We start from the raw sequence: 22,342 nt of genomic DNA, 5'->3' as shown, positions 1-22,342 counted from the left end.
AGCATAAAGGATGCATCTGTGGCTGGAACGGAGTTGCTTTTTTTCCCTCCACACATACGACTGGCTTCAGATGCATCGCAGTACAATTCAAAGGAATGTTCGGTGGAAGATTGACCTTTGGGAAGTGGGCTACAGTAGACATCTGCTAGGGCTTTTGAAGAAAAAAAAGAAAAAGGTGGCATTTTCGCCTCCTGAATGTTTCAGTGCTCGTGTTAGAGTGGGTTACATACCGCTGTCTCTCGCCATGAATGTTGCATTGTACAGGCTGTTCCTCACAAACGGAGACTCTCGGTCCAAAATGGCAATTGTTGTGATGCGACCGGTGTTCGGGTCAATCCTCAGCCAGTTGGCCGGATCGGAGAGTTTGGAGTAACTGAGGGAAAAGAAGAAAAAAAGAGGTTTAATTTAATCTGCAGAATCTTTCTTTTAAGTCATAGAAAGTTGTGTTTTCGGCAGAAGGAAATTTTCAATTTAGCCTCCATTTCCAATTCTGGCATCTTCTAAAAAAAACACCCTGTTTTTATTTGTTCACACAGAATAAATATTTCAGACACGCATTTGACATTATTCTATCTTTTGAGAACTGCCTCGCATGGGAGACCAAACTGCCGTGTTGTTATCAGAAGCTCAAACTAATTTGTAGGACAAACCGAGGAATTACAAAGCTAGCTTATTTCACATGGACTGCTCTCAGGCTGATAAACTATCGCTGCAAAACAGCTGCGAGGCGCATGATGGTGAACGCGGAGGAAAGAAGAACTGGAGAGGTCTTTGGCAGCGCCGTGTTATTTGGAGCAGGAGTGCGGCAGAAAGTGACCAATCATCACGTCGCTCCTGTATGGCACAGCCAGTGACAATCAGCATCTTTGTTTTCAGTTCCCGCTCCTGCTGCGGGAGAACCAACGTTCTACCAAATGACACGGGCTTCACTCGTGGTTCTCTTTAGAAAGTACCTGATGCTTTGCTCCATGAAGCGATCCGGGTCCTGTGCGGTGAAGGCGATCAGCGCGGTATCGGCGCCGGTTCCGTCGTCCATCGTGATGAGCCGGGGGTTGGGCTCGAAGTAGGGACTCTCGTTGACGTCCAGCACTCTGATGGAGACGGTGGCGGTGGACTGGCGAGGAGAGTGGATGCCTCTGGCCAGGGGCACCTCGTTCCTGGCTTCCACAGTCAGCACGTACGTCCTGCTGATCTCATAGTCGATGGGCTGGGAAACGGTGAGAGGGAGGAGGGTTCACGCGGGACGAATTAGAAAGACGGAAATCGCATTTGTGATCACGTGAAGCTGCTGAGAGCGAACCGAAAGAAACTTGAGCCCCTTTCTTGCTTTTGCTTTAATTTAAATGTACAATATGTGACCAATCTGCTGCAGTGGCCGTCATTTTCATCAGTTCTCTCCTGTGGACTGTGGTACACAAATTTTCAGATACTAATGCAGAGACTACCGCCCCCAAACCTCTCAGAGGAACCACATTTCTGTACACGTTATGTAATAACACCGCGCCACCTTATAACAACACTTCCTTTTATCCCCAATGTATAATAAGTGGTTTCATTAGAAAACGTCAAAGGGAAAATGAACTCTACTTTGTGTAATTATTAACACAATCATCCATTTCGCGCTAAAGGGGCGGAGTTAGGAAAAGAGCGCTCACCTTGACCACCGTCACCAGGCCCTCGTTGGTGGTCGGGTCGGTGGGCACAGAGAACCTGCCGGTTGGGTCCCCGCCGGTGATTTTGTAGACGGCGTTCCAGGCCGGCGTGTTGGGCTGGTCCTTGTCCGTCACCGTCAGGTTGGCCACGATGACGTTCACGCGGTTTTCAGGCACCTCGCCGAAAAACTGCAATGAATAAAAACTATAAACAGACCGAAAAAGAAAAACACCCGAGCTCGGATAGACGGACATCTGAGGTGACTCATGTGGTCACGGCCGTCTCGCCCCCCCCCCCGATGGCACGACAGTGACATTACAAATCTCAGCGATTGGCCTCGCTCGCTCCGCCGTGCGTCCCGGTAGCCGCACGTGGCAACATCTGCACAGGGGATCGAGCGCTTCACGCCCGTGCCGCCTACTTATGCATCTGTACGGCAGGCGGGAAAGCGCCGGTCAAGCAGAACGAGGTAGGTGGGCGTAGCCGCCCGGCCTGAGACGCGACTCGGCTCCTCACCGTCTCGGCGGTGAACTCTGGCGGATTGTCGTTGACGTCCGTGACTCTGATGACGGCGGTGGCCGTGTTGGAGAGGCCGTACATGGGGTTGCCCTCCATGTCAGTGGCCTGGATGATCAGCGTGTACTGAGGCACTTTCTGGATGGGGGAGGGAAAGAGGCGTTAGCAGGATTAAAACACAATTCTACGCAGCTTTGTACGTAAATGAGGTTGAAAATGTTTGAAAATTCATCAGCATAGTTTAGTTTGTGGTTGTTTTAGATCTTGGCGCACTTCACACGTGTCCCTAATAAGCTCGTCCCTCAAAGCACATCAGTGCCAACGAGTCCAACTAAAATGAAACAAATCTGGCCGGCTTTTTAATTATCATGACTAATGGCCACTTTTTGTATAAATCCCATTTACCCTCTATGGGGGATGCCGGTTCAGGGTGTGTTTGTGAAACTCACACCTCTGCTGTGTACACGAAGCCAACAAATGACTCGCTTCACATTAAAAGCCGATCAGGTGACGCACCAGTTGCGCGGTAATGAGAGTCGGGGCAAATGGCTTTCATTGTGGCAACTGGCGGACATAAAACGGCGGCCCCAGGGCCGAAGTGATTGAGCAGCCACCTTGCCAGATTGCCCTCGGAAGAATTGCTCCAAATGGCTCCAGCTTTCTACATTTATTTACTCAAATAGCCATGCAATCCAATTAAATAAAAAGGGGGTGGGGCAGCGTTCACAGCAGGGGGGAGAGTGTGAGTGAAGCTTCTGCTTTGGAGAAAGAAAGGCTGAGAGGGCGAGAATGAAGGAAAGGAAACATTTAGCTGCTCAGCGATACATTTCGCCTCCTTGTGCGAGTAAATAAGTGTGAGCGAGCCGCGTCCATTTATACTTCTCATTTAGCCGGCAATCAACGGAACTCACTTCGGCTCATTAGTTCTCAGACAGTCTGGATATTAGCAAATATACTCCAGCTGTGCTTTTAAATGTTCAGCACATTGATGTTAACATAGAAAACGGACGCGTTGACATTCACCCACGACAAGCAGCAAGTTAATTGATTCAATACTTCGCTAACGTGAGCCGCCCTTAAACGCATCAGTCACCTCTCTGTCCAGGCCTGCCGCCACCGTGATGATGCCCCCCGTCTTATTGTTGATGGTGTACATATTGGAGGTCGGGCTCTCTGGATTCTGAGACAGGATCTTGTAACGCAGCATCCCATTGGCTGTTCTCGGGTCGTCTTTGTCAACAGACGTCACGGTCATAACGAAGGTACCTAAGGGACGGGAAGAGAGAGCAGATACTTGAACTGGCTCTGTAATATCGATCCGATGGTTAAACACTTTTACAAAGTGGCCATTTATGCCGTTAGATCTCTGCCAGTCGGCTGCTCGTGCGCCGCCTGGTCCATTACCTGGCTTGGAGCCCTCCGGAACCGTGCCGTTCCAGATCTGATGAGTGAACTCGGGCCTGTTGTCGTTCATGTCGATCACATTGATCACAATGTCAATAGGGTTTTCTACCTGGTTGCCGTTCAAGTCCACTGCGTGAGCCCTCAGCTGGAAGGAAACACAAACACATCTGGGCTGTGGAACCGTTCACGCTGGGACGAACTGTGCAAACAACGTCGGGACGGCGCGCCAAACGCTCGCTGGTTGCATTTGATTGTGGCTTTGTGAAGGTTCGATCCTCCCCACAGAGCGCGCGGACGGCCAAAGAGAAGGACATTATGAATACAAATGATTGTGTAACGCTCTAACCCATTGTTTATGAAGGTTAAGAGTTCAGTTGAGTACAGTTGAGAGTTCAGCGAGGCCGTCTGAGAAGTTTTTTTTTGGCGAGAGAGTCATTCGTGCCCTTCAAAGATCACGGCTTGGCTGGATGTCGAACACTTTGTGTTAAAGCTCATGCTTGAGTGGAATAGAAAGCTAAACTATATCATTTCAAGACCACTGCAGTGTAACGGGAGAACCACTAATGAATAAAGCAGCTCTGACGCAGCTGGAGGGTTATCATAATGCATCCAACACACGCCGCTTAAAGACATCACGGTAAGTCCTCCACATTCTCAGACGGATAAGTCAGTCTTCCTCGGAGACCCCGGCCTTTTTATTGTGTCCAAGGGGACTGCATAAGCCAGACGAGACCCTCGAGCACATGACAACTGCTAGGAATGCACAGAGAACACCACTTTACAATCACGAGGAGGCCGTAAGAATGGCTTTTCTTTTTTAACTGCAGTCTGACGTACATGGAAGTTGGAGATGTGCTCTCGGTCCAGGGGCTTGTTGACAGACAGCTCCCCGGAGATCGGTTCGATGATGAAGATGCCGGTGGGGGGCTGGTCAGCACCGGGACCTGTCACACTGTATCTGAGGGAGCGGTTCTTGTCGTGGTCCGACCGGATCTGTGGGCGGAAAGATGAGTTAATGACAGCTGCTGACCGAACCCGGCCTACTAGTTTGAATTCTTTTTGAGCTGTTAGATCGTTGTCTAATGGCTCAAATTTCACACGGACGTATAAACACCATCACACAGGCGTGATGTTTATTTCCGCACTGACAGTATTGGTTTATAAATAGGTTGTTGTGTAAGTAAAAGAGTGCACACACACACACACACACACACACACACACACACACACACACACACACACACACACACACACACACACAGAGAGAGAGAGCGTCTGTGTGCTGATGATCTCTGCTGTCTATCCTGTTTGCAATGTAAGCAGAGACCCTCTGTGCCCACACGCCTGGATCCATGCGGAGCAAATAGAGCTTCTCTCATCCTGGTATCACCCGTTACAGCCCAGAAACCGCCTTCTAATATGACCGTATTAAATACAAAAAGCACACAAATAACATACGTACGGGACTTTAAAAAAGGGGGGTTGAGGAGTGAGCTTAGCTTGAGGAGAAAGGATCTACTTCTTAGCCGTCCCCTGAGAGCATTACTTGTCCTCTGTGAGCCTTTTACACCCAGCGCCGACCGGAGGATGGTAGCAAATTAATTTGGTCGTTTGTGTCCTTGAGCCGTGACAAAAAAGAAGTGCAATATCTCAACAGGCAAACAAGGAACAAATGCGCTTGTGGCTACTTCAGATTCCTCTCTGATTCTGAGTAATGCAAGGCTACATGAATACCGGGAACAGAAAAAGATAAATACCTGCAAGGTTGTCATATCTCGCAAAAGGCATTTTCTGTCATGTCCTGAGATTGGCGAGTGCGTGTGTGTGTGCGTGTGCGCGTGTGTGCGTGTGTGCGCTTGGGTGAGCTACGTTACCCGGACGAGCTCTTGTGGGAACGGGCCTCGTGAGTTCTCGGGCACGTTGATTGGGGGGATGACCCAGTCTCTCTTTGTGCGTTTGAGTTGGCTGTCCGCGTTTCGTGATGGAAACACAATTTCCTTCAAACCCTTGGACACGACTGGAGGGGCAGCGACTTGCTGGACCTGTGAAAAGGAAATGATTAAGTTTGAGGGGCGGCCAGTGATCGTATCTGCAGAAAAACATATGAATAGATTTATTTTTAGCCACGCCAGCAGCATAGCTCCCCGGATGGTCGGTCCTCCGCAGACTGACATACAACTGTTGCATAGATAACCGTAAAAGGCCATGAGGATGAACAGTCATCTCCTTGAGCACGCCCCATAATTTAAAATCCCCATACGTCCAATGCTGACGTGCAAAACTCTTTTAGTCATGTACTTGTGAAACATGCTACGGAGACGGGCGATAGGGTACAGTTAGTTATTGTGCCTGTGGACGTGTTAGCATGAAGCATTGCTGTAGACTGATATTGTGTTCATCCTGTGGGAATGAGTGTATCCATTCAGCAGCGGCCAGAGCCGACTCAAACCCTGCTGCGACACCTTACTGTGACGTACGGGGTTGCGGGCTGACTGAGGCCCTTTCCACTTTGGTTCCATCAAAAGGAAATTGACGGGGTGATGAAAGGAAACGGGCCGCAATTTCCTGCAAAACTAATAAGCTCTTCCAAATGTCATTTAATACGTTTTCAGAAATGTGTGATCAATCACACAATCCATTTTTGCGACTTTCTTTGTAGCATAAAATATCTACAGTACAATATGAGATGTTATTCCCTAAATTGCTCTGGTGTGGTTACCACGGCAGCCGCACACGGTCAGCCGTCTTTGCTTTAAGCGGCAGACCCCCTTTCTCACGTCCTGATGAAATGAGCCCACATAGACAGACCAGCTTCCATAATGGATCTGCCATCCTCCCTCGGCTGTAATGAATGAGATTTGAAACAAAGGAGGATGGTACCTGCAAGCCAGACACTAAACACACAGATGGCTCAAATTGCCTATGCCGCTCCAGAGAGTGGGGAGACGGAAGTAGTGCCATGGAAAGTTAAAATAACCTTGAACGAGATGAGGCGGGAAGGAAAACAGAAAAACAATATGTAAAATGCGTCAATGTCAATGAATGACGGCCAAGATTTCAATGGAGCATTCGAGTCCCTTGAAGTAGCTCCACTAACGCTGCCTGGCCGAATACTACCAAGTGCCCTATGCAAAGACGGAAATTAATTACCCCTTTGTCACCTTATAGCGTGACCCATACCACCACCCCCCCCCAAAAATCCCAACATCAGTGGAGCGGTCGCAGAGCTTCCACTAATCATGTTTGAAATCCGATTATGCTGCTTTCACACGCTGGCGATGCAGAGAGGCAAGCGGACAGATAGCAACGGAGCCCGCCTCAGAAATATCTATTACCCCATTAGAATGGGCGCGAGTGAGAGCGGTAATTATTTGCAACCTGGCGCCTGGAATGATGAATGGCTCGCTGGGCTCGTTGGGCCCAACATGCATCCATCGCTGGTGCCGCGGAGGTCCCCCGCCTATCCTCGCTCCCCCAAGCCGCCTCCATCTTCCCACCAGGAGTCTGTTTTAGAGTCCAGGAGAGTGTTCAGCTGAGTGATGACCTACGTGTGTGTGTGTGTGTGTGTGTGTGTGTGTGTGTGTGTGTGTGTGGAGGATTAGGCATGTGTGCATTTGACCTTTTTAGAAAATAATTCTCCCTTTCAGACATTGACCGGTTTTCTCCTCGCGGCGCTGAGGCAGTAATGGAAGGTGGAGACGTGGAGACGGTGGCCGAGGACGCTCGTGTTAATGACGATATTGTTTGGTTGTCATGATTAAAATGTTTCCCCAAGGCCGCCGCAATCATGGACTAATAAAAAAAAAATGTAAAAAGTTAATCGCTTATGTGATTAGGAAATACGTGATGATTCATGACAATAATTGTTCTGAGGGTGGGGGGGGTAACAGCCGCTGACCTCATCAACGTGGGAGATACGGAAAAGACAGTGGCTGATTTCATTACGGACCAATACAACAGAGTGCGGCTGCTGGTGATGCCGGTGATAATTAGTATAAAATATGTACAGCCGGGTATTGTAGTGCAACGTTCCACTACAAGAAAAAGTGAGTTGGGGAGAACGCGTGCTTTGAGTAATGGTGCCATTAAAAGCACAAACCTGCCAGAGTCCCAACAGAAAATGAGTGTCAGGCTAACGGTGTTATGTAAAGCCATGAAATCATTATGGGCCACAGGTTTAATTTCGGCTCAGCACACAATAACTACACATAACTGTTGGAGTTAACTTTTAATCTGCACCAACAATAAAAGAAATGTCGTTCCTTCAACAAAGGGTCTTTAAGTTTTTTTTTATAAGGATGTAAAAATAATTCAAAAAGAGACGTGCATTGCTCTTTATAAAACAAACTCCATTATTGCTTTTGGGGGGTGTTCATTAATGATCTACGATCTCATGGCATTGGCCGTTAACGCGTGCACATAAAGGATAATTGGACCCTGCTGGGTCGAGACAGTAGAGACGCACCGATCGATCAGGCTGTTTTGATCGGGCTTGACCCGGCAGATTCCCTGGAGGTCAATCACATGGACCGATGATTAGCGTCGCGCAGACAATGGCGATTTAGAGAGTTTACAATGAATAGAAAAATGGATAGTTTTAGAAAAATAATAAGTTGTTGACACCAATAGGCATACAAACACAGTTTGGAATATATTCTCTCATTCGTTGAATGCTCTTAATTTATGAGAAGAAGAATTTTCTATTAGAGAAGTTGCAAAAATGTTTGTGTGCTTCCAATTATAGCGTTTTAAAAGTAAGTAAATCACACTTTTAAAAAAAGGGAACTGTGTGTGTGTGTGTGTGTGTGTGTGTGTGTGTGTCTTTACCCTGTAGGTTTAAAACATCAGGCATTACACAATTGAGCGGTATCACACAATCCACTGAGGGTGGAAACCTCTACAGCAACACGGCCTTTGCAGCTTCTTTTCATTTCCTGGTTACAAGGCGGACCGGACAGGACATGTGCAGCGCGCTTCCTCTGATCCACAGCCAGCCGCGGCGTTGAAACGCGGCCATTCTAGCTAATTGCAGATGACTGCGCGCCCGCGTCTGGCCCAGACAGATGCCGCCCGTCTTCCGAAGCACCGAGAGAGGCCGAGTCCCTCTGTAACCTCACAAATCACGCTGGCTGGAAGCGACTTTACGAGCAGCTATTCTGCATCTGCTCTCGCTGCCCGCTGACCGCGTCGAGTATATGTTTGTGCTCCTACTAAATTGACACATTAAGTTTTAATTAGCAGGCATCCATCCAGTCCCTCGGAACACCTGCTACGATTCAGTCATCTGTGAATGTGCGGTGTGTCTAATGAGCGCATGTTATTTGCTGCGAGGGGCAGGCGGTGGATCATTCCACCTCTTGGCAGCGGTGGCATCAGTCAACAAACAGGTCGGAGGTGTCGCGGAGGTGGTTGAGCTGTATTCACCTGCTGGCTGGAGGGTGCAAGCAGGACGTGGGCTTCCCACTGCTGCTGGGTGGCGGCATCGCTGGCCGTGATCAGCAGAGGTGACGCGTCGAGCGCCGAGCGCCGGACGGTGCTGGCGGCGTAAACTACTCCGTCGGCCTCGATCCGGAAGTGAGACGGGTTACTGCATTCGAAGCGCACCAGATCCCCTCGGCCACAGTCGACAAACCTCACTGCGGGAGAAAAACAGACAAATAAGTCAGAGGGAGAAACATGGAGGCAGAGACAGACAGAGACACACAGGGTCCTCATGCATTATTCACCTCCAGCTGCATTGTTCAAAACAGATGCAGTGGAGGAGCGAGTTGGAGTAGATGGGTGTTCCCCCTAAGGCCTCGTAAATAAGGCCCCACCATTACATTAAGAACCTCAAGTGTAAAGTAGACGGTCCAAATGCCCCCCACTGTGCTAGAAAACATATGCAGCGGGAATGAACGTGACCCTGTTTTACTTCCAGCTGGGTAATCACATGCTAGCTTCCCCCCCCCCCCCTCCATGACATACAGGGACGATTCCCTGGGAGAGCGCCGAACCTCAGCTCCTCAAGAAACACAAGACAGAGTGTGCGTGGTGTTCATTTCATCAGCATGTTCACACGTCCCCCCCCCCACTCACTGAAAAACACAAACTCAAACACACACCGCAGACAGGTGGCTCATGGGGGCTGGAATCCCAGCGGGGCCTCAGTGGCAGTGATAGAACACCGGTTCATGTTTCAAGTGAGTGACAATACAGCCTACGCAGCACGCACACACACACACACACACCTAAGAGCATCATTGTGTGATCCTATTGTGTGGATATCTTTCCCAGAACCTCCCCCCTCCCCACCCTCCCACCATGTTTACGACACGAAAAAACGGCATAAAACAAAAGATAAAAAGTCCTCCCGGCCACAGAGATCACATCGTTACCATCTATCACCAGTCTGCGCTGGTGCCGCTTTGAATTATTAAAGTAGAATTACTTAACAGAAGCCTTGAAGGAGGAATGGGGGGGGGGGGGGTAACCTTCCTTTGTGCTGCTGCCCTGGAGACCCACAGACGTCTCCAGAGTATCATGTGCACTGGGCGGCGCGTCGGGTTCCTCGGCGCTCGGGGGAGAGGATGCTGCGGATCCGTTCGGGCTCCACAGGAAGTCACAAGTTTAGCCCGCAGACCTGATTGAATAACATTACAAGAAGAAGCGCAATCGATTGTCCTGAAGTGCGCCACCCAATTTAGGAGGCTCGAAGAGCTGCACCACAACCAGGAAGTGAAGGGTTCCGCAGCGACGACGGCTTCGGTTGAGCGAGTCCCCCCCCCCCCCCCAGCTTCCCTCCCGTAGGGAGATGCAGAAGCGAAGGCGAAGAAGCAAAGAAGAGCCGCGGGGGAGAAAAAGACTAGCTGGTGGCTAACTCATGCAGTGTGTAAATGCTTTCAGTGGCTTTCAAGCAACCGCTGTGTGCATTTTTTTTGCAGGTTACAGCACAGCAGGATGCACGTTTAATTGTTGTTTAAATATGTAGCGAGGTGTCTCACACAGATGCTTACCTTAGATGCAGCTTTGAGATCTGATCTTTGAGAGCACTTTCTAAATAACCCGGGCGTTCAGATCCATCTGACAGCTTCCACATTTTTGAGGATGGATGCATTGAGACGCATCGGGCGTCGCTGACCGGTGACTTGTGATGGAGCGGTGACCTCAGCGCCCCGCTGCTAACCAACCGGCGAATTCAGCGCCTGTGGGCAGCGGCCAAGGCGAACGCTTGCAGATGGCCTTGGTCCCGGATGGACCAGAGTTCTAAGGGGAGCAAATCTACGGTTTGCATTTACTTTTTCAATGGAGGAAACAATGCGAGTGAGAGTAAGAGGACGCGACAGAATTTAACGGAAATAGAAAGTTGCGTGAGGGACCAACGTCATGCGGGGCAGTCGCAGTGAATCAGCCCTGACGAGTGAAAAGGCAATCCTGGGATACTCTATCAAAACCACAACAGGGAGAAACAAATGTTCTGCAAAAACCACGAGCTGCACTCCATTACAGCGTCCGCTAAAATATTTAAACCGTGAGGAAAGAAGAAAACTTCACTACAAGGTTTGCAAACTGCACTGAAAAATCTGTGTATGGAACCAGCTGTTCTAATGGTGAAGATAGAAGATCATGACAAGATCTTTCCACCATACTGGAATACACTTAGTATTGACCATCTCCTTCCCAACTGCTTTTGTTCAATTACCAATTATTTTTTTGGTCTGCAAAGCTGACATCAGAAGGATGACCTTCTGTCTCTGGAGGCTTCTCCCTGAAGCCGGCCGCCTGTAAACGCAGAGCCTTCAGGCAATCAGCAGCCAGTCAGTCAGCAGATCAGACAGAGGTGGAATACAGAGTAAAGGACTCACAATGCAGCAGAGGACGCTCCATAGCTGGGTAGCGTCTCCCTCACACTAGTCTGACTGAGGCGTTGCAAGCGGAAGCAAAACAATTATTTGATCGATTAATCGGCAAACACATTATTTGGACACGGGTTGGTGGGATAATACAAGAATTAACCAAAACAAAATTAATTCATAATGGAGGTTCTATAAATGCGTGTCCTGCAGTTTGCCATCTAATTACTAACAGGACGACACACGTCAACCTGCCTCATGACTTTGACTGATATCTTTTAGACAAAAGGAGTCTACATGTTACCAGCACAACCCCCACTAAGTGTCACCCAACCGTTGGGTCCACTGAAGCCGAAGCACACGCGCTTCCATTTTCTGTCCTGCTGGCGCGTTTGACTGCACGTTTCCTGTGACCGTGCGTTGCGGTGCACTCGACAGCATCGCTCCCACTGTGAGTTATTTCAGCCCAAGAGCTGAGCTGCGGCCCTTTAACACGGTCTGAAACGCGGCCACGGGGACCCCTCTGAGAGGCCTCCGCAGCGCACAAACTCCCAGCAGGCGCGCCCATTCCCAATGATAATGGATGAGCGTGTCCAGCATGTGTCTATTCATTTATCAGACGCGCTCCGGTGGCTCATAAAAACCACAGGAATGTGTAGCGGAGCGCCGGTTAAACCCTGGCCGCCGCAACTCATCCATATATCTAGATGCATTGGCCTCCCCAGGTGCAGGTCTCCATCAGACACGTCGTCACGTGTGCAACGATAAAGGGCTTCGGTTTGGATACAAAAATGCCGATGCAGCACCGGGGGCCTGGGGGTTAAAAAAAAAGGGGGTGGGTGGGGGTGGGTATGAAAAACAGGCCTGTCAGCAGAAAGGCCTGTCCAACTAATACCCTGCACCGGGGCCCGAAATTACCTCCGACTCAATGGTTCTATTCACAGCCTAAATGCCCCCCACCCCCACTGACAAGCAACACAAAAACCCCTGGCAAACCTCTCCGTGGTGCCGGAGCGGCTCTCTATTGTCTGCGCCGTCACGTGGACTCCAACTCAGACGGACACAAATAGAGCGAGAGAGATATGCAGAGACAGAGACACATTTCAAACCTAAAACATGGGAATGTGGAAAATGTTCCACAATCTCCGCTTCTTGACGCCTGCCAGATATACACCGCGAGTCGGCGCGCCGAAGGTCCCTTTGAATGTGCCGAGGCCGCGCGCTCCTCTCGCGTGACATCATCCCGATATAAGCGAGGCGACTGGCCGCCGAGAAATACTCAGCACAGGTGTTTCATCGGTTCGTCACGCAGACCCGGGCAAACGGGGGGGGGCGACGGAATGCATTACTGGAAAATGAGCGTGAGCAGGTTCAGTGCGGCCAGGACGGGACAATGCGAAGGCCTGATTGTGCTGTTCAGAAGATCCGTTAAGCCCCGGTGGAGCTCGCACTCGGCTTCCTCAATAACAACTGCTGTGATATGAAATTCTAATCCGGTCCGAAATTGGGGAGAACGTGTTAAATTGAGGCCGCGTTCCTCCGACCACAAAAACAACCTTCACAGCGGAATCTGTAATTGCCCAATTATTGCGCTAAATGCTAAAAAGCGCATTACACACATTTTTTTTGCTCCCTAATTCTTGTAAGTGTGACTGCCTGCTCGGCATAATTCTGAATGCATCTTATTCTCTGGGACTGTACTTTTTTTAGTGCTACTATCATGAATGTCTAGTCTACGGCTTCAAGGCTTGTTAGCGACTTATTACATCCAATTCTTCACAATCACGGCCATTTCCAAGTTATTGCTTGAATAAGACCGTTTAAAGCAAAGGGTTTTATCCCGGAAAATTGTTGCTCTTTATGATGCCATAAATAAAAAGATACATCTTTATAATTGTATAAACTATGCGCATTTAAATGAATAATTATAAAATACTACCAGGGATGGTAGGGTTGGCATGGCAACGCGTTCCTTTGACCAAAGTCAATGGGATTTTTTGCAGAAAATGAACTCTGACAAACAAAAGTTTATGACACGTAGACGCATTCACGTTTTAAGCGTAAGAACAAAATCGGCTGAAGCACGAACATTCGGCTGTGAAGGAACGCCGTGAGGTCACGAGGGCGGCGTGATGGCGCCCTTTTTTAAAAACACATAAAAGCTTCAAAATGAAAACGGGCGCTTCTCACCGACGGATTTCACCCCGGAGGCCAACCGGGAAGTTCTCCTGAGCCTTGCGTTAACCACAGAATTTATTTTAGGAATCTACTCACAAATCCATTCATAACAACCCGAGAACTAAAACGTTACTTCATGCCTGCTGAGCTCTACTGTGTGGAGAATACAGTCAATAAACGCTGGGCTGGGATGACAGCGTCAATCCTTTTTAATAAAACAACCTAGCGCTGGTAGAGGGAATGTGGCGTGGTGCTCGAGGTGATGCTACAGACTCTAGACGTGTCGGAGATATCCATGTATTCTAAGAAGATGAGCCGCAGAGACAAGACAAAGATACTTCTCCCCCTTTTCAGAAAACGGGGTATTGTGGAGAGAAAGTAAACTGTTTGTAGCTGAAGCTCGGATCTGGGAATGATGATACCGCCTTTCGCCAGACTAAGCCCTTCAAGGCGTTCTGCTAATGTGCTGCACTTCAAACGTGCAGAGGCATTCCGTGCATTTACAGCTGGGGCCTAAAATATGTAAAGGATTTGCATGAAGAAACATGCCGTGTTTGTACTCCGCCCAGTGTCTCCAGCAATTAAGAAAACTAAAGCGGATTGCACCAAAGCATCAACACATTTAATAAGCGGCTGGCTCGCTTTCCTCGCCCGATTGTAGTGACCAATCTTGGTTTGTGTGGTTTATGCATATTGTTGGAGCGAGTTTAGAAAAACGTCCCCCCTCATTTGGGGGATTTTGAAGAAGGCCTAAAAAAAAGAAAAGGGGCGTTGTGATGCAACCGTCCCTCGCCACACACCGGCAGCCCACTGGAGAGGCGTGGGTGTCTGAGCGGGCTTACTCAGCCTTAAAGATGCTCGAAGCTCCCTTGATGTAGAAAAACTGGCTCTGATGAGAGGGAAACTGCTTCCATCCTCTTTCTTAGATCACGTTTGCGCGCGGTGATATTCTCACCCGGCAATCACGCTCGGCAAACATCTTATTTTCTTATGAAAAAAAGGACAATTAAAAAGTATGCAGAAAAGTCACCTCCAAGTGGATTCTCACGGTCAGCCTTTGGTAAACTACCGCCACACATCACATTGGTAGATAAAGAAGAAAACGCTGAACGCTGAAAGCATCCGGCTGCTGTGACATTTCAGGGAGAGCTTCTTACTCCTGTTGCAAGAAGAGGTTTATAAAAAACTTAAATGCATGACGTCAGCTGGGCTCTTTTGAATAAGTAATATTTTGCCCTTTGGAAATGAGCTATCTGGATGGGTTGGTAGTGGCAGGGAAGCGCACGGGGACGTCGCAATTATTCTCCAGCCCTTTGTTGGGTAAATGAAATGATGCTGTGTTTTCCAGTACAATGGCAGCCGAGCATTGTGTGGATTACCGTGTCACTGGAGCCAAGCGCTGATAAGGCTAAGCTACATCCTTTCTGCGGTTATCAGCGAATAGCTAGTGGGATTCTGCACGGCGAGTCATTGAGACAAGCGGCCCGATTCGCCGGCTTTAGTGGGCCGTTCCGCTGACCGCGTTACCAGGATGTCAAATCCGTCGCTTCTTCTGTCCGATGAATGACGTAAGCGGACGCTCACGGGTCATTAAGCGTCACACGGATGTGCTGGAAAATGACGAACGCCGACGGCGTGCAGATCGACAGGGATTCTGCCTTGCAGCGTACTTCCTCTTTGGCATTCAGAGGACAATAATTGATACTGTGTGCAGAATGAAACTTGTAATTACTGTGGACTGGGGTAAGTGTTGGGTAATGTAGCCTCCTTTCAACAACGCCCACCTCTCAGATGTAAATCCAGAGCTGTAATGAAATGAGGTGTTGAACCGTCGGCTCCTCTTCGCCCACCTTCTGTCCTCCCATAAAAAAGGTCAGCGATTTTTAATTACTCTCCATTTTCCCGTTTCCCCCGCGGACTGCTGGCACCGGTCACTCTGTTCAATCTACTCAAAAGGCTTCCGTGATTCCGTGACGGAGAACAAAAGCAGGTCAGGGTGCAAAGCGCCGTCTCCGGGTGGCCACCGGCTTCTTCGTTTTGTGCCGTTGCTCCTGTATTGCGGTCAGTCTCCGGTGATCTGGCGCAACTCTGTAATAAACATTTCAGAGGACACGCCGGGCGAGAAACGAATGAGCATGAATATTAAAACATCAGATATTGATCGCTTTCATTTTTTATGCATCGGCTGAGATGCAAAGATGGTCGAGTCAAACATGAATTGGTCTTGGTGCAGGAGACCCACGGCCATTTCATCACGTTATACATTGATGCACAGCGCAGCGTTTGGTCGGATTTAGATGAAAGACGTGATGCCATATAGCCTCTTGGATACATTTGGCGGTTCATGTTCAAAAGAAGGCAAGTTAGACAAAAAGGGCAGCAGCTGATCACTGTCTTCGGGCTTGTGATGAAGGCCGGGCACTAAAACCGCCTCGGTGAAACCCGTAATGTGACATTATTAGTTCCTTTTGATCCGGAAAGCACCGACTCAGAGCTATTTAGTTCCTCCCCTTGATCATTCCCATCAAAATACCCTCAGAAAAATCAAAGAGACAAAGACGGGGGCGGTGACCGGCGCTGAGGTAACCTCTGCCGGCATGTTCGCTGGGCCTTGTAAGACCTTTTAACTTACAGCAGCAGAGAGTTTGTCTTGTATTGGATTTGTTGCCGAGAGAAGACACAAATATACCCCTCCGCCCAGAACGGTGCAGATCATTGCTCCGCCGGGACGATCGCTATCCAAGAAGAGAGGAAAACTGAACAGGTGACTTATGCAATGATGTCAGTGTCTCCCTCTGCTTTCAGCAAGTGGAAAAGTAACCGTGTTAAAAGACGCGCTGCTCGGGCGCCGCCTCGGCTGTGCTGTCTCTAGCTGTAGTAAATATCGTCTGTCAAGCGGCGCCGGCACAGGATCTCTGCAATTTCATCTCAGTCAGAAGTGCATGCTTAGAGAAATTACAGCAACAATCACTGAAGGTACTTACTCATCTGAGAAAGAGAGTAAACTGTTATCAAACGCCAGCGGCGTCGGCGGCGGCTGGTGCCAGACACGAATGCCAGTTTGTTTGGGTAAAGGTCGGAAACGCGTTGTTATCGATTCAAGCCCCGACCGCTGGCGTTCTGAACGAGTGGCGGTCGAGAGCTGTGCTTTAAGCCACTTTCTGGGAAAGGAGCTGAGGAACGGAACACTACCGAACGGGGAAGAGCTTCAACCGGGTTTCTTTACTCTTCACAAAAAAAAGGGGGGAAGGGGGGGAATCAGAATGTATATAAGACAATATAATGAAGGGTTAGGGTTATAAAAACTGAATCAAGACACACAAGTCTGATCACATTTTACACCAGATATTTTCCAAGGCCGTTAAATGACAGACGGGACCTGCTGGGCGAAAACAAAGCACCGCTAACGAAGGGGTGCAGTCAAACTTTGATTGGAAAGGGGCAAAGGTCGTGCAAATGAAATGAAATGCTCAGGAAGACAAAGACATCTCCCGGGAGGCCGAGGACGCCAATTGTACATTATCCTTTGTGATCAAATTGAAAACAGATGTATGCCGTGTTCACTTGTTACACTTGTTCATTTAATACCGACGGGAAGTGCGTTATTATTTACGATGGCCGAACGCACTTCCAGGCAACAGAGTATGAATACGAATGTGATCGCCTGGTGAGTTTTGTGAAAATATATTCACACATGCGATTTGGTGATCGCACAGCGCATTCCGAGCTATTATCCATGTAGCGATGCAGCGGAGGGCCGAACCTCGCTGAGTCGTGAGCGGCGCCGCGCCTCTCCTCGGCGACGTTGCCTCGGAGTGCACGCCACAGAGGTTGGCTCACAGCTGATGACGCCACCCAGGCCGACAAAGGATGTGCCGTTGATGCTAATTAGATTTCAGCCATTTCCGCGGCAATGATGACTTAATACCAATTAACAGGAAAAGGGATCGCTGTGGAGAAACGCATAGTGTGTGCGGCCTTCACGGGGGAATAAGACATGCGCCTGCTTTGCATAGCCCGGTTGTCAATCAAGCCCATGCAAATGACGAGCTCAGGTAAAGAGCGATACGGTCCACTGCATCCAATTACAAACCCAACCTCACACACACAAACATAGCATTTCTGTCCGTCGCCTTCTTAACATGCGCACATATACACACACTGGCACACATATGGAGTTTCCCTTTATCCTCCTGTGCACTCGAGGTGCAGCAATTTGAGCCATGCTGAAAAAGTGAGGGGTTTTTCACAGGAGCACCTTTAACAAGAAAAAGGACATGACGGGATGAGACACACACACCTGCAGCAGGAGATGTAAAATAAAAGCTGCACGGGGATCTGGGAGCAGTTCTGGGAGCCGTTATGTCGTGCGTGTCACGAGTCACAGGTTCATGCGGAGTTTTTGAGAAGAAAGCTAATGGAATTCCTGGCTTTTCCTTTTGGAGGAGTCGGGGCGCGGAGAGGAACAAGGAGGCGGCATGTGAATCCTCTTTGGTTGGGAAACAAAGCAGCAGACAAAGGAAGATGAGGCTCACGGCCCCTAGAGAGGACTATTATACTGTAAGATGGGGGATGCTTCTGCATCTCTCTCAGAGCAAAGAAAAATGAGTTACAGAGTCATTTGCACATGTAAAATGAGTTAAAATATATATATATAGCCGAAGCAGCTTATAGCAACCTGTGCAGATTCTACAAAACATACATTCATCAAAAAAACATTTAAATATTCCTAGATTAAAGAGGAAAATGAGAAAACCGGCCATACAGAGAGGAGGAGGATGCTTTGTGACTGCTACCGACCACGATCCTCATTTTACCCACATGCCACACATCACGAGACAACAAAGTCTCTCGTTCTAAACACTAACACAAGACAACAAAAAGCCCCCATGTGTGGAGCGTCACTGCATTTAGAAACATGCCTCCCCTGAAAGGTTGAGCAGAGCATGTAAAAGAAATCCATCTGGAAAACAATGAGCACAGGAGAAGAAGAAAAAAAAAGAAGCTTCTTCGAAGAAAGGATTAGGGCGGCTGCCAATACACGTGCTCTGCGCATTTGACACTGCGCGTTTCAATCAATGCGCTTCAAATTCCGCCTGAAACACAATTAGCCTTAAAGAGAAGGCAAAAAATTCGAGGCGGGATTAGAAGACGGGCCCCCGATGTTCCTCTCAAAAGCTTTTACATTCAAAACACATGCATATTTTACGGACGCGTGACGGCTTGCTATGTGCTGCTCAGAGAAAGCGTGCATCCGCGTGTACGCTGTTATGCTTTGCACCGCCTCGGTTCCTGCAAATATCGAGCAGAGGTGCAGCGTGTGCGTCGCGCTGCTAACCTACTTTGACCCACTTGACCCCCCACACTGAGTCGATGCTCAAACGGGATCGACTGGGCGGAAACATGAGAAAAGAGGGCTGGCAGCTTCTTCCGTGGATGGATGGAGCTATAAAATCCATCCGTGAAAAGAAAATTACTACCCTCCAAAAAGGCCCGATGAATATTTTAAATTGATTGCAAACACGTACTTTTAGTAGAAAAATAAATGCTTCATGTTTCCAAATGTAGCTTGTTTGTAGTCTACGATGAGTAAAAATGTACTTCTGAGTTGGATAGAAGGTTTGTTGCCGAACACAAACAAGTGCAGAACAATCCAAGGCTCTTATTGATCCCCTATGAAGGTGGTTCTGATTGAGTCTTTTTAAAAAAATCTTTAATGCAGAAGTTCAGCCTGACGCTCAATGCAGCGATCAATTTGTAAGAGTGACACATATTTCTATTAGAGCTGCTCACTTTGATATGCATGACTTATTTTATATGAGCAATCGAAATTCAACAAAATCCAACCCGACAATCTTGCATGTAGCATCCATCGGCGTGATTGAATACAATTATAACTACACAAACTATTCAAAAAAGGTTTTCCATTAAACCATCCCTCGAATGAAAAAGACTACAAAATAGAGATTTTTATAAAAGTGAATAATGAGCGTGGTTTCCCCTCAAGCAACATCTGCTTCACTCGCTCAAGAAAAGAAACGCACAAGATGCTCCCACAACTGGAACCGCCGCCCGCTGCAAACACAACCTCAGGTGTGGCCGGTTGGTCTCGGCATCGGCCCGGCAGAAGGAAGCGCCTTATCTGCGCTGAGGGAACAGCCGAGCGTTACCATGTGTGACCCCCCCCCCCCCTCCCCCCTCACTCCCATCCATGTAATCAGCTGAACTGAGGGGGCTCCGAGCAAGGATCCGTGCAGCTGTGCTTTATTACGGCCACAATGAGTCCCAGATTAGGGAAACTGGAGCTAGAGAGAGAGAGCGAGCGAGGAGAAATTGTGGGGGTAGGGGAGAGGCGGGGGGGGGGGGGGGGGGGGGGCGAAAACGACTCCAAACACATCTGTCCTCGGTTTGTCTGCAGCTATAACACCAAACCACAACCACGGCCGCGTACAAATCGGTCTCGCTTGGAAAGGCCGCCCCCGGAAACGCTTTCCAGGCCGCGGGGTTATTTTCCTGTTAGCGAGGGGACCCGGAGGGGGGAGGGGCGGTCGCAGTGATGGCGATGTTCGCCGGAGAAAACGAGCAGGTGGCACACGCGGTCTTCTGGTGCCGGTTTTAGTGTAACGGCGAATGCCCACTGCCGTTTCCCCTGCTCTAAAAAGCAGCCCGCTCCGTCACCGGGCAGCGTAATTGTCAAATTATGAAATGCTTCCAGGCCCGATGGCGCATCTGGTGTGAAGTGGGCTTTTTTCCCACTCCGAGCCGCTCGCCGCTGCCGTCTCCAGCCGAGTGGCCCCGGGCGACCCAGATAGGGTGGAGAAGCGAGGTGCCATCATTCTGCTTCAGAGCAACCTCTCAGGCAAACACGAAATGTAGGTTCACCGCGCGTTATGCCGGGAGAGGCAAGATTCGGGGGAGGGGAATAGGGGGAGGTGGGAGACATCCCACTACCATCAGAGCTTACTGAAAAGCCTCTCTATCTCCTCAGAAGAGCTTAGGCATAACGAGTGTTCAGACCTGAAACTGCACTGCGCCCGTCTCCTCCTTTCTTCCTTCACACACACACATACGTACACACCGGTAGAGACACAATTTACCAAACCCACTTGGCATGAATCCCACAATGACAAAAAAGTAGCAGACTGACTTTGTTACACAGAAAGGATGCTCCTTTGTTATAGTTAACCTGCTACACGAAACGCTGCAGCTACCTTAATGATGCTATTTTGGTTTGAAAGGACGTCAATGTGCTTTTTTGTAGCTCAGGAAACGATGCCTGGATGTCTCGCTCTCACACCACCGGCACAAACGCAACGGCTACGACTCAAAGTCTAGATCCTTGGTGATACCAGGCATTCAAACTTCCGCTCCATAGAGCTGGACTTGATCCTATTTTTTTAAGTAGCACCACCGGTAATGGGCGGAGGGTAGTGAGGGGGGGGGGGGGGGGGGGGGGGGGGGTACATCACATGGTTGGCAGCTTGTTTTTCTTACCTACACTGCTACTCATCCAAGATCCAAGGCCGCTCTCCAGACTTATCCACATGCCTCAGATCCACTGGAGTGGGTCCAGGATTTATGTCCTGTTTTTTTTTTTACTGGCCTAATCTCATTACTCTCATTGGCTGATGAAACCCTGCACTAAAAGGAGGCTTATTATTCATTGTTGTGCACAAAGTCGATCCGCACCAGGCGTGGGAGCACGCTCAGATGCATGCAGGGGTTTAAGCAGTCCCGGGGTGATGACAATAACAACCGTATATTATTTTTTGTTCCCATCCGCTGTGGTCAGGGTGTGGCCCAGCTGCGTAATAACCAATATGATCTCCTCCGATACTCTATGTCCTCTAGGACAACGCTGGACGGATCCGGCAATATACACGGACGCCCAACACGGCCTAATAACTCACAGTATATGAATTCAATAATACGCGTCCGTAGCCCTGCATGCTATTGACGAGGAGCAGTAAAACAAACTTTAATATCCTAGTGTGTTAGAACTGCTAATGATCAGGCTAGAACTCTCTGTCCACTGCCGGTGCAGACTGTGATACTCTTGAGGACGTCTCATGCTATTTACCAACGTGGGAGAGAATCTCCTCCACGGCGCCGATAAATAAGAAGGACTTAACCAGGTTTTATACCAATGCCAGTTCTGTGAATCGGGGATCACCGTCTGGTTCTTCTCAGTAAGGCCGGATTACTTGCCACAGCTATCCATTGGAACGAGACTGCGGTATCCGAGTGCAAATGTTTAGTTAGCCGTTAGCTAGATGCAGATCCCTTCCAACATGTGGCTTGAATCAAGAACATCGGAGTCAAAAACGAGCGATGATTGTATTTGCAAGATTTCATCAAGAAATGCATTGTGACATCTGGAAAGGCTGAGTCCGCATTTATGAGGCTGCACGATTCACCAGCACCAGAAAAGAAATCTAATTTGCCAACTACTTCAGTGTAAAACCTTTTAAATCTCAACAGCATCCGACAGTGAGGTTAACTGCATAGATTTGACCATAATGTATCGCAACGCATTTCCCCCCGAAATGGTGTTCAGTTGGGAAATATTCCAGAAATCCAAAAGGGGCTTTAATTAATCAGCTATCACAACCCATTTCCACAAGCTCATCAATTCATTTAGGTTAGCCATTCCCTTCTTCACATGCAAACATCAACCTGAAAGCAAAGAGACCAACACGGTAGAACTGTGGACTTTCCACTACTGAAGAGGGGAGAGGGGAGCTGTTGTAGTCATTAAA

At 48.9% G+C, this 22,342-nt stretch overlaps 1 protein-coding gene across 1 annotated transcript in view; it reads right to left on the bottom strand.

Moving 5' to 3' along the window:
- The window catches only part of LOC120816315 (cadherin-2), a 49,810-nt gene that overhangs the window by 9,385 nt on the left and 18,083 nt on the right, over positions 1 to 22,342 (bottom strand). Inside the window, exons 3-11 of the mRNA XM_078098579.1 lie at positions 8,998 to 9,209; positions 5,448 to 5,615; positions 4,411 to 4,566; positions 3,574 to 3,718; positions 3,263 to 3,435; positions 2,170 to 2,307; positions 1,656 to 1,841; positions 954 to 1,207; positions 231 to 373 (exon numbers count right to left, since the gene is read on the bottom strand). Of these exons, the coding sequence (XP_077954705.1) occupies positions 231 to 373; positions 954 to 1,207; positions 1,656 to 1,841; positions 2,170 to 2,307; positions 3,263 to 3,435; positions 3,574 to 3,718; positions 4,411 to 4,566; positions 5,448 to 5,615; positions 8,998 to 9,209 (1,575 nt within the window). The remainder of the gene's footprint in view (positions 1 to 230; positions 374 to 953; positions 1,208 to 1,655; positions 1,842 to 2,169; positions 2,308 to 3,262; positions 3,436 to 3,573; positions 3,719 to 4,410; positions 4,567 to 5,447; positions 5,616 to 8,997; positions 9,210 to 22,342) is intronic.

This window comes from Gasterosteus aculeatus, chromosome 3, assembly GCF_964276395.1.
Source record: "Gasterosteus aculeatus chromosome 3, fGasAcu3.hap1.1, whole genome shotgun sequence".
NCBI classification, from domain to species: domain Eukaryota; kingdom Metazoa; phylum Chordata; class Actinopteri; order Perciformes; family Gasterosteidae; genus Gasterosteus; species Gasterosteus aculeatus.
The sequence above is the reverse complement of the archived record's forward strand: the minus strand, read 5'-3'. Positions and strand labels throughout refer to the sequence as shown.